We start from the raw sequence: 12415 nt of genomic DNA, 5'->3' as shown, positions 1-12415 counted from the left end.
TGTATCATTCTGAATGGTGTCTATGGATGTTCTGATTCATCCAGGTCATTGTATTCTCAGGGCATTCAAATAATGGCAACTGGACTGTTCAGTTTGTCTGAGAAGACATTTTGCCCCTAGTCTGAGCAGACTTCATCAATTCATGTTTATAGACTTTTATTGGTCCTATCTAGTCTAAGTCACTTAGCTTGGTCAAAGTCTGTAAGAATGAACTGCTGAAGCATGTTTGGATGAGAGGCCAAATGTCTTCTAAGACAAACTGAACAGTCCATCGAGCTAATGCCCTGAGAATTCTGAATGCTGTTTCTTTTAGGGCAAAAAATGATTACGGATATTTATTTGTATTATCCCATCTTTGAAAATTTCTAAATTTTTTATACTGTTTTTAACCTACCAGTTTTAAAGCATCTGTACAAAAATGTAAAAAAAAACAGAGATAAGTTAAAATTTTTATTAACATACCGCGACCCCAAAAGGGACAAGCGGAAGAAAATGGATGGATGGATGGATACTGAGTAACTATCCAAGCAAATTAAATAAGATGAACATAGAAACATTTTTTTTTACTCAATACTAAAAGAAATGTAAAAAGATATATAAAATAGACTGACCATACGTCCTCTTTTCCCCGGACATGTCCTCTTTTGCGGGGCTGTCCGGGTGGAGTTTGTTAAATGCCTCAAATGTCCGGCATTTTGAGTTAGGGTTGCGTGTATTTTCAATGTACGTTCAGGGTTAAGAAGGGGTTAAAAAAAAAAAAAATTGTGAAGGTGTGCGCACGCAGCAGCGTTTGTAAGGGAGGGGCAGAGACAGAAAGAGCGAGGGATTGATTGATTGATTGAAACTTTTATTAGTAGATTGCACAGTACAGTACATATTCCGTACAATTGACCACTAAATGGTAACACCCGAATAAGTTTTTCTACTTGTTTAAGTCGGGGTCCACGTTAATCAATTCATGGTAAAGGGAGTGGAGAGACAGACAAGACACCCGGTGTGCTTGTTTTTTTTAATTGTATCAATTATCGCTTTCCGCCAGTGTTTTGTTTTGTTTATATTTGCCGTGTCAAATTTCCGTCCCCGTTTATTGCGTTTTAATTTGGATTCGCCAAAAGTTTTATCAATGACAACTACTGCCTCAGTTTGCACTCGGACAAGTTTACCCCGAGGGGCTGTCAAAATAAAGACTTCATGGTAAACACTAAGGTGAGTGTAAAGTCAACATTTTTAACTCCAGTAAATGAGTTATTTTAGTCTTTGTGAGTCCATGGAAACTTCACTTTTATCTCCCGCTGGATCCACATTGTTCGAGGATGGAGACAGGTTAGTTGTTAGCTTCAAGCTAACCAGCACCCGAGCAGACTCCTCCACCCCAAAAACATACTTTGCAGGTCAACAAACCGGGCAATTATTTGCCTTTTGAAGTGTTAATGTGCGAGGAGTGTTCAAAAGGAGTCTCTTGAAGAAGTGGCTGACAAGTTAGCATCGCTGACAGTGACGTCATCACCGTCAATGTTTACTGAAGCAGAGATGGTGACTGTGCGTTATGATAAACGTGCATGCGTCGCCAGGCTCTGCTTTTCATCGATAGATTTATCAGATTTAATTTTATATCATCTATAGCAGGGGTGTCAAAAGTGTGTCCCGGAGGCCATTTGCGGCCCACAGCTAATGTTTTAAAGGCCCACGGCACATTCTAAAAATACTATTAAAATAAACAAAAACATAACAAAAGTGAAATAAAAAAGCTTAAAGGTGAAATGTAATTTAGATAAAGTTGCAATGTTGACTAATAAAACAAAGCTGTTTTTTTTCTTTAAAACTGTCATTGCTCAAAACATAATATTGAATCAATATCAATGTTATTATGAATTATTGACCTATCCAAGGTTCCGATTACTTCACATCAAATATTCCACTTAGAAAAATATTTTTGGTGGAAGATTTTGCATATTTTGTGTGTTTGCCATTAAAAACATAGTTTTGTTTGACAAAAAAGGGCGGAAAACAAACAAAAAAACAACATAAAAAAAACTAAAACATTTTGAAATGAGGGATAGATCTGAAGTTGATGTAGACTCCAGAGATTTAAGCGTTACATATAAAATGTATGTATGCCCTGGCAAACCATTATCATCATTTCTTGACTGAAGCAAAACACTTTTTACACTTTTATACTGAAATAAATACACCTACAACTTATTAAACTACCAGCAGCGGTAAATTCAGATCCATGAAGGAAAGAAGAAAGTGAATGAATGTTTATAACTAAATACATTTATATATGTATACAAATTTGTTTTCTTTTTTTATTATTTTTTTTAATGAATTCAGTAACGTTTATGACAACCTTTTTCCAAAACACAATATAGAATGTGAGATATAACAGGATAATGCATACGTTTATAATTTTTTTTCAAAACGCTTACAAAAAAGTGGGACCCCAAAAATCTATTGTGAGACCCCATTTTTATGACTTGATGGGGTCCCTGGGACCCCATTTTGAAAATTCCTAGTGCCACCACTGCTGTCAACAGAGGAGAAAAAATGCTTTATTTAAATAAATATATTATTTATAAAGCAAGTTCGAGTATCATTGGCAAATTTACACCTAGTCCCGGCCTTGACGTGCTGCCCGCCTTGGCACGCATATATATGTCCTCTTTTTGGGATTTCAGAATATGGTCAGCCTATATAAAATAACAGTGACAGATATATAAAATAAAAGCCCTAAGTGTTTGCAGGACCCAAAATAAACAGAAAGACATTTTAACATGTAAACATTCCCAAATATGCATCATCTTTAATAAAAATAAAGATAGTTTCAAGTTGAAATATTGGTCCGGTTGTCGCGCCACTAATACTGGCTAAACGGCTAATGCTACGTGTGCTGGCAGCAATAACAAGCCTTGCAGACTCTGCTCGCATTTACATGCTTTCTGTATAATCACTTGGATGGTACTTTTTTAAAGGATTAAACAAATGTGTTCTGTTGTTGTTCGTGTTGTACACACAGCACACACAACCGATGTTCAGTTCGCTATTTTCTACACAATAACCTCATCTTCGGAAGATAACTCCAAAATCACGCATGTCATTTTTTTTACTGCTGTCATCTGCGTGTTTAGCTCCAAGTTGGCTCATTCTGTTTACTTCTGCTGTAAACTGCAACCGGAAGTGGAGAGAGAAAATGCCGCGGCCCCCGGCTCCATGGTGTTGTCGTTGGCCTAGTTTCCACTAGTTTCCAGGGCTCACCGCGTGGAGGTCGACAACTTGAGCCCCATGGTCCCCCCCTGGCGGGCCACCACCCCGCCCGGCCTTCACCGCCTGGTACGCCAGCTATGATTGGCTGTTGTCACGGACATTTCCACCATGTTTGATCGAGTTAATCACCGTGGTGATTTTGGTTCCAATAACCGTGATATGACATTTTCATATTGTTACATATGTAACAATCTGGTGTTTGTCTGGACTCCGAGATGCCGAAATGTCAGGCAAGTGCAGAAAACAAGGACTTTTTTTTTTTTTTGAGAAAAAAAACAGGCAACAAAAAAAACCTAAGATTTTCAGGCAGTAGGCACAAATACTTGTCTAAAGCACAAAGCAAGCAAAGAAAAATGATCCAGCCCCGTCCTCTTAGCAACCAGGGACACAGGTGTGTCCTGATTTGCAATCAGGGACAGGTGAGGGAGCCAATGCTTAGACCTGAGCAGTGGTAGCAAAGGTAGGAAAACAGGAAGTGGAACGAAATATAAGAGCGCTAGACAGGAAATAATACAAAATACCAGAAACTAATAATAACTGTCATGGAGGTCAAGAGAACATCCCTATACACAATGCGGAAACTAAAATGAACAAGGACTTCTGCACACAGTACATGGAGAACGTCTCGCATGCAACATTGTCATCCTGCACTCAATGTGATTGTTACAAGGTGCACTTTGACCTTCACTGACACCTGCTGTTCAAGTAAGGTCAACTTAATGACAGCTCACTGACATAATCTAGGAATAATAATGTAATTGTGAACTCTCACTGAATAGGCACCCAAGATGCTGTGTTACCTTTCTAAGTCATTTCAGCATTGTATAATGTGTAGGTTTGCACTTTGCAGATATGTGAGAGTGAGACACTGTGGCCCAATGTGCATGTTAGGAACTATAAGTACCTAAATTTAGAATTTTCACCAAGCTACTGTTTTCTTTCATGTTGCTGCCGTATTGTTTAGTTGGGGTTTTTTGTATGGTTTTTGGCACAGTCGATGCCAGTGCCATTATGACAACAGAATGTCCCCTTGGATTGTGTATGCGTGTGTATAGCATGTTACACGTCTGTGGTGAGTGCATGCTTGCGTCACCTGCTTTTGACAGTGGTGGGAGTTTGCTCCGATGCCGCTTCTCTTCCACAGCCCGCTCCATCAGTCCCTAATGTGCCCCCCCCACCCTCCTTGTGCCCAGACCCCCAGAGCATATAATCTACTGTCAGAACCCTGCCCTCCCCCAAGCTCTCAGGGTGACCCCCACACTCCTCCACTTTAGTCCTGTCCCCCCATTGGGAGATTATAGATATTGCAATCTTTAATATGGGCTTTATGCTCAGGGGCCATTATCAGTAATCTGCAGTGGGGAGGGAGTCTGACCTGGATTTTTCAGCCCACCACTGGACTGCCAGACACATTTCATATACCATCTGTAACATTCTGCACAGCATTATCAGTCTCAAGCTTAGGGACACTCTCACTTCTTATGTATACTTCTCACTTAAAACGTTTAACCCCAGATAGAAAAAGTTGGACATCTTTGTGCTCCCCAGTGAGAGTTTCATACCAGCAGTATTGAAGATATATAAGCTTCACTTGTGTTGAGCAGGTGTTTAACCCATTTTGTTATAGTACATCCATTTTTAGCTTCCGTGGATTTATTTGGGTTAAATCATAACCGAGCGGACATTTTTACTGCAACTACCTTCAACTTTTATGTTCCTCACATTAATCTCACACAGACAGACTTTTATGTATCCAGAATAGATGAAAGTGTCTGGTATAAAAACACTGTTAGACTATATTAACTGTAGTATACTGTGAGAATGAAGTGATTATATTATTATATACAAAACAAGCAGTATATAGCGGTTATGTCAGCAATGGATTGTCTGTCAACAATGAGGATTACTCGGGGGGAGCTCGACCAACCAAAATAACCGATTCATTTGAATTATGTAAACCTTTTTAAAAATATATATTAGTGTATCCTTCAAATTAAAGGATGAATACATGTCAGGACAATCAGCGTCCATGCTCTTACTTTTCTTGTCTAATCTTGACTTTGATGACCCCAAATTACCAAAGCCACCCCTTCCACCCTTTCCTGTCTTCCCTCTCGCTCTCTTTTCTCTGTATGTGTTTAATCTGTGAGCCAATGAGGAGTATTCCTGTGTATCTGTCCTTGTGTGTGTCCGTGCGTGTGTGTGTTAAATATGTAAGGAGATTAAAAAGATTTAAATCTCTGCGTCTGGCATAGAAATTCCAATCACATAACCTATCATCAGTGTTCTCTCTCTTCCTCTTTGTTTGTGTACGTGTACAACTGTACGGAGGATGCAGGCTCCTCCCCCAGCGATCCACCTAAACCACCACAGGCTTTAGCCCAAATCCCTGGGTTTTTTGCGTCACATGACCGATGTGTGCAGCTGGACATTTGACATATATTTGTTATGATTATTTTTGCAATACATTTGAAGGACAGCCACACTCTTAGTGACCTCGGCCTGATGTTGTGTTGTGTTTGCCCCTTGCAGTACACAGTGAGGATGTGGGCTCTACCAGGCTGTACTTTGTGAACGCCTCCCTGCAGAGGGTAACCTACTCCAGCTCGGTGGGGGTGTCCCTACCCTGTCCAGCAGGGGGCACCCCCAGTGCCATTCTACGCTGGTACCTGGCCACCGGCGACGACATCTATGACGTGCCACACATCCGCCACGTGTATGCCAATGGCACCCTGCAACTGTACCCCTTCTCGCCCTCCGCCTACAACAGCTACATCCACGACAACGACTACTTCTGCACTGCCGAGAACCAGGCTGGCAAAATCCGCAGCCCCAACATCCGCATCAAAGCTGGTGAGTTGTGGGGGATGAGTCATATTACAAAGTAAGACAGAAGATCTGCAAAACAACTCAAAGGTCAAAATGAGACTGCATGATGAGGAATGGAGCAGACGTGATTGGCAGCTGAAAAAAGGCCAACCCGCACTGAGGATCGCCCGCCCTAAAATAGCTCGTCTGAACCTGAACAGCAATTGACCTGGAAGACTCATATTTGACTGAACTGCGGCACATTATACAGTTATAACCTCTTTAACTCCATCTGCACTGCTGAGTGGCACCTTGCTGTCTAAGGCATAAAAGCACATAACACAACACAGCCCGCAGCACATAACATAAAAAGTAGCACCTCGAGTGTGCTTTTTCGATGATTCACATCAGACGTGGAAAAAAAAGTGTCACAACAGATCTGAGTGTACTAGCAAAAAATAACTGTTTTGTTTTTGGTGTTTGTGGGAGAGATTTATTGCCGGTAACAGTTTGAATCAATGAGGAGAGATACTGTAGGAAGTTGTCTATTTTTGGAAAATCTGACCAGAAGATGTTTCTATTACCTCCATTTCTGTTTTCCCTCTCCGCCCATGTTCTGCAAACTGTCCTCCTGTGTCAGACTAAATATAGCCACAACACACTTCTTTAATTATCTCTCATTAACAACCCTAATTGGTGCTTTTCATTGATTAGACTGTGTGATGCTGCTCTAATAAGCCAGACCTCATCTCCTGCAAAATAGTGCATTTGGGGGTTTTGAGACCTCCAGTTGGAGAACAAGCTGAGATACATGAGACTGAAATTACTAAACAAATAGTAGCCTTAGATCACCGCCAGATTAAATCTGGATGATACAGTGGTTGCACTTTGTCTGTTCTCTGCGGTTCATTCAGTCCAGTCGGTACCCCCCCTTTCCCCCGTGCCGTCAACATCTGCTTTCATATTCTGCCTCCCAACACCGACCTGAACTAATACTCATATTCATTCTAATACTAATACTAGCGCCAAGTTGCGGATTTGAGCCAGGACCCTGAGCTGCATGCCAGCCGGGTGCTGCCTTCATTCCCACATGACCCAAAAGCCTGGCGGCAGGAGAGGAGGGATTAGCGTGAACCTAACATCCTGTAGCCAGCGGCCTCTGTTGGGGCCTGGCGTCTCTTGGAGTGTTTGCAAATGTTGATGAGGTTTTAGTTTTGGGTTCAGACCACTAGGGCACTTTGGCCTACACAGTTGCATGAATCTGCAAAAAATGTGAATCTCCATATTCTTGCTTTGAATTGAGATCACCATTCTCACACACATATGCATGCATACAGAAACAGGCTTTCATTTAAAAAAATTTTTTTTTAAAGAAAACACACAATTTTTATTATTGTTAAAACTGTCAGTTTCTTAATAATGTCTAAGTAATTTCAAGAAACTTCCAGTTATTTTTATTTATGGAAATTCCTGCAAGAACAGTTAACGGGGGACGTTTTTAAAAATGGAAACGAATAAAATAACAAAACAATCTCAAATTCGAAAAATGGTACGCTGGCTCACTCCACAATACAGTACAGTCGTCTCTCATTTATCGCATTTAATTTAGACCAGACATGACACCGTAAACTAAGGGTGTCAAACTCATTTTAGTTCATGGGCCTCATGGGGGAAAATCTATTCCCACGTGAGCCGGACGGGTAAAATCATGGCATAATAATTTAAGAATATAACTACGACAACTTCAGATTGTTTTCTTTGTTTTACTTTGGCCCAAGATAGAACAAGCACATTCTGAAAATGTACATGCCACAAATACTGTAATCCTCTTGACAAAAATTGGTGTGGTTTCAGAAACATCAGAACGGACATAAAGAATTTAGACTTAATCTCAGTGTATCTACAAAGCAATTAAACTTTAAGTCACAGCCCATCTAACATTAAACAAGAAAACAAAATAAAGCATAAATACAAACTCTTCTATGTATCAACTACCTCATTTGTCATTTTCACGTATTATTCCTGTGCTAACTCAACAAACCATACAAACTGAAGTAGAAACTATTCAAGAGAGTTGTGTTACTACCTGCCTTCTAGGCATCACTGTGTATTGATGAAAAAATAAAAGCCGTGCAATGTGTGAACAATTTCAACAAGTCAAAAATAAAAGCTTAAAAGACTGACAGTGTTGCAGTAAACCACACACTGTTCACTTTCTTTAAATTTGCACAGAAGGCAATTTTCACAGAACCATATCAATGTGCAGTGTCTCATGCAGCATTTTAAGTGGGGTTACCAATTTTGATTATACTCCTGTTTGTTTTACATTGGGTCGAGGGGGAGGAGTCGCAGCCCCACTTAACCGCGTACCTCTTGCTTAGTGTACTTTCTCGGCCCTGTAAAAACTATTTGCTTGCCTAACAGAATTGATATCGCGACACCCAGTGAACACATTTAGAACAGCAGTTTCAGTAATTTCAAAATGCAGTTCAATTTTACACTTAGCAAACTCCTCTTGCAGGCCGGATTGAACCTGCTGGCGGGCCTGATCCGGCCCACGGACTGCATGTTTGACATCTCTGCCGTACACAAATTTCCGGGAAGTAGGATTATAGGTAAAAACAAATATTTTCATAGTTAAAGCGTAGAAAAACAGTTTACAACCTTCTGAATATTTTTTTTTAACATTATTAGAGCCCTCTATATATGAAATGATTTATTTATATAAACAGTACAAAAGGTCACATTGGTAAAATACATAGATACAAGAAATGAGTAATGAGAAATACGTAATAAGAAATAAGTGCAAAAAGGTCTTATGCAAGGTTCTCACCTCAAGCACTAAATTAACAAACACAATTAAACATAGTATATAAAAAATAAGACAACAGCAAGTAGTCTACCTTGTGTGGATTGAGTGTATGTGTGTGTGTGTGCGCGATTGTGCGTGCGTGTGTGAGTGTGAGTGTGCGTGTGAGGAAGCATAGGGCTACATTATACAGTAGGAACAAATGGAGAATGTTGATTCATCAGGCTGGCCCTTAATCTATTTTTATAGTTACTGAGTGAAGATGAGGAGTTTGCAATACATAAGTTCCATAGGTTTCATAGGTTACTCAGTGGCCTAGTGGTTAGAGTGTCCGTCCTGAGATCGGTAGGTTGTGAGTTCAAACCCCGGCCAAGTCATACCAAAGACTATAAAAATGGGACCCATTACCTCCCTGCTTGGCACTCAGCATCAAGGGTTGGAATTGGGGGTTAAATCACTAAAAATGATTCCCGGGCGCGGCACCGCTGCTGCCCACTACTCCCCTCACCTTCCAGGGGGTGAACAAGGGGATGGGTCAAATGCAGAGGACAAATTTCACCACACCTAGTGTGTGTGTGACAATCATTGGTACTTTAACTTTAACTTTTAACAGAGATTCCAAAGTAAATGACCTCTGTGTTTAATGGAAAACTGGCTAAGAGTGGCCAAAAATAGGACGGAGATTATCAGTTTGTCTGGTATTATGATCATGGACTTGCGAATTGGTTTTAAAATAATCTTTGAAAGGTGTAGGAAGCGTATTAGAGAGGCAAGTACATTTATAGATAAAAGAAGAGGACTGAACTGTGTTGATATCATAAATAGATAGTACCGTATTTTTCGTATTATAAATCGCTCCGGAGTATACCTCGCACCGGCCGAAAATGCATAATAAAGAAGGAAAAAAACATATATAAGTCGCACTGGAGTATAAGCCGCATTTTTGGGGGAAATTTATTTGATAAAATCCAACACCAACAATAAACATTTGAAAGGCAATTTAAAATAAATAAAAAATAGTGAACAACAGACTGAATAAGTGTACGTTATATGACGCATAAATAACCAACTGAGAACGTGCCTGGTATGTTAACATAACATATTATGGTAAGAGTCATTCAAATTACTATAACATATAGAACATGCTATAAGTTTACCAAACAATCTGTCACTCCTGATTGATAAATCCGATGAAATCTTCTTCCTCGTTGTCGCTCCTGGTATGCGCCGCTAGCGTCCTTTCTTTCTGCTGCTCGGTCGCCGTTCTCTGCTGCATATTTCACTACGTCCAGTTTGTAATCTGCAGTATATGATTTCCTTTTCGGTGCCATTGTTGTTCAGCCCTCGTCAGTTTTTATAAGTTACCGCCAATGTAGAAATTATCCATTTTAATAGCTACGGCAGTAGCATATAGCATATAGCAGTTAGCATCCCATGACCCACAATGCACTTCTGCCATGACCCTCCCCCGCCGAATTCTTATTGGTTGACGTGTGTGTGACGATTGCTGACATTTTGCTTCGTCTCTTCCGTGAATTAGATAACAAATATTATTTGATATTTTATGGTAATGTGTGAATAATTTCACACATAAATCACTCCGGAGTATATGTCGCACCCACGGCCAAACTATGAAAAAAACTGCGATTTATAATCCGAAAAATACGGTATATTTAGTTTCCTAAACAGAGGAGCAAATGGAGCCAAATAGTTAGAGGAGGTAGCTATTCTTACAAATGTGTTATGCATAATGAGTAATTTGTGTAAATTTGATGGATATGTACTAGCCCAGATAATATTGCAATAGATAAGATATGGATACATTAAACTGTAATAAAGAGTTAAGAGGCATGCCTGATGAACCAAACCCCTGATTCTTTTGATGATACCATGAGATCTTGACACTTTGTTGGTTACTGAACCTACAGTCGTGGTCAAAAGTTTGCATTCACTTGTGAAGGACATCATGTCATGGCTGTCTTGAGTTTCCAATCATTTCTACAACTCTTATTTTTTTGTGATAGAGTGATTGGAGCACATACTTGTTTGTCACAAGAAACATTCATAAAGTTTGGTTCTTTTATGAATTTATTATGGGTCTACTGAAAATGTGACCAAATCTGTTGGGTCAAAAGTATACATACAGCAACATACATTATACATTTTGGTGATGTAGAAAAGTTACGATCAAATCAAATTAGCTTCATGGCATGGCCTCTTTACTTCATGTGAGTGATTATGATTGACGACACTTGTTCACTTCTCTGAGCCCATTTAAATAGGACTCATGTGATGCAGTCATTAGACTCGGTTACAAACGCAACAATGGGAAAGTCAAAAGAACCCAGCACAGATCTGAAAAAACGAATCATTGACTTGAACAAGTCAGGAAAGTCACTTGGAGCCATTTCAAAGCAGCTTAAGGTCCCAAGAGCAACTGTGCAGACAATTGTTTGTTAGTATAAAGTGCATGGCACAGTTTTGTCACTGCCACGATCAGGAAAAAAACGCGAGCTATCACCTGCTGCTGAGAGAAAATTGGTCAGGATGATCAACCGTGAACCACCAAAAAGCAGGTCTGCAATGAATTATAAGCTGCTGGAACACGGGTGTCAATGTCCACAGTTAAGCGTGTTTTGCATCGCCATGGACTGAGAGGCTACCATGCAAGAAGGAAGCCCTTGCTCCAAAAGCGAAACTTTAAGGCTCGTCGAAAGTTTGCTGCTGAACACATGGACAAAGATAAGACCTTCTGGAGGAAAGTTCTGTGGTCAGATGAAACAAAAATTGAACTGTTTGGCCACAATACCCAGCAATATGTTTGGAGGCGAAAAGGTGAGTCCTTTAATCCCAGGAACACCAAGCCTACCGTCAAGCATGGTGGTGGTAGTATTATGCTCTGGGCCTGTTTTGCTGCCAATGGAACTGGTGCTTTACAGAGAGTAAATGGGACAATGAAAAAAGAGGATTACCTCCAAATTCTTCAGGACAACCTAAAATCATCAGCCCTGAGGTTGGGTCTTGGGCGCAGTTGGGTGTTCCAACAAGACAATGACCCCAAACACACGTCAAAAGTGGTAAAGGAATGGCTAAATTAGGCTAGAATTAAGGTTTTAGAATGGCCCTCCCAAAGTCCTGACTTAAACCCCATTGAGAACATGTGGACAATGCTGAAGAAACAAGTCCATGTCTGAAAACCAACAAATTTAGCTGAACTGCACCGATTTTGTCAAGAGGAGTGGTCAGAAATTTAACCAGAAGCTTGCCAGAAGCTTGTGGAATGCTACCAAAAGCGCCTTATTGCAGTGAAACTTGCCAAGGAACATGTAACTAAATATTAACATTGCTGTATGTATACTTTTGACCCAGCAGATTTAGTCACATTTTCAGTAGACCCATAATAAATTCATAAATTAACCAAACTTCATGAATGCTTTTTGTGACCAATCACTCTATCATAAAATAAGAGTTGTAGAAATGATTGGAAACTCAAGACAGCCATGACATTATGTTCTTTACAAGTGTATGTAAACT

The 12415-nt window shown here is 40.0% G+C and overlaps 1 protein-coding gene across 1 annotated transcript in view; it reads left to right on the top strand.

The window, feature by feature from the left end:
- LOC133649935 (cell adhesion molecule DSCAML1-like) overlaps positions 1-12415 on the top strand; it is a 158375-nt gene that overhangs the window by 32999 nt on the left and 112961 nt on the right. Inside the window, exon 5 of the mRNA XM_062046652.1 lies at positions 5797-6117. Coding sequence (XP_061902636.1) covers positions 5797-6117 — 321 coding nt within the window. The remainder of the gene's footprint in view (positions 1-5796; positions 6118-12415) is intronic.

The sequence above is a fragment of the Entelurus aequoreus genome, linkage group LG05 (assembly GCF_033978785.1).
Source record: "Entelurus aequoreus isolate RoL-2023_Sb linkage group LG05, RoL_Eaeq_v1.1, whole genome shotgun sequence".
Classification (NCBI taxonomy): Eukaryota; Metazoa; Chordata; class Actinopteri; order Syngnathiformes; family Syngnathidae; genus Entelurus; species Entelurus aequoreus.
This window is presented reverse-complemented; position numbering and strand designations above follow the sequence as displayed.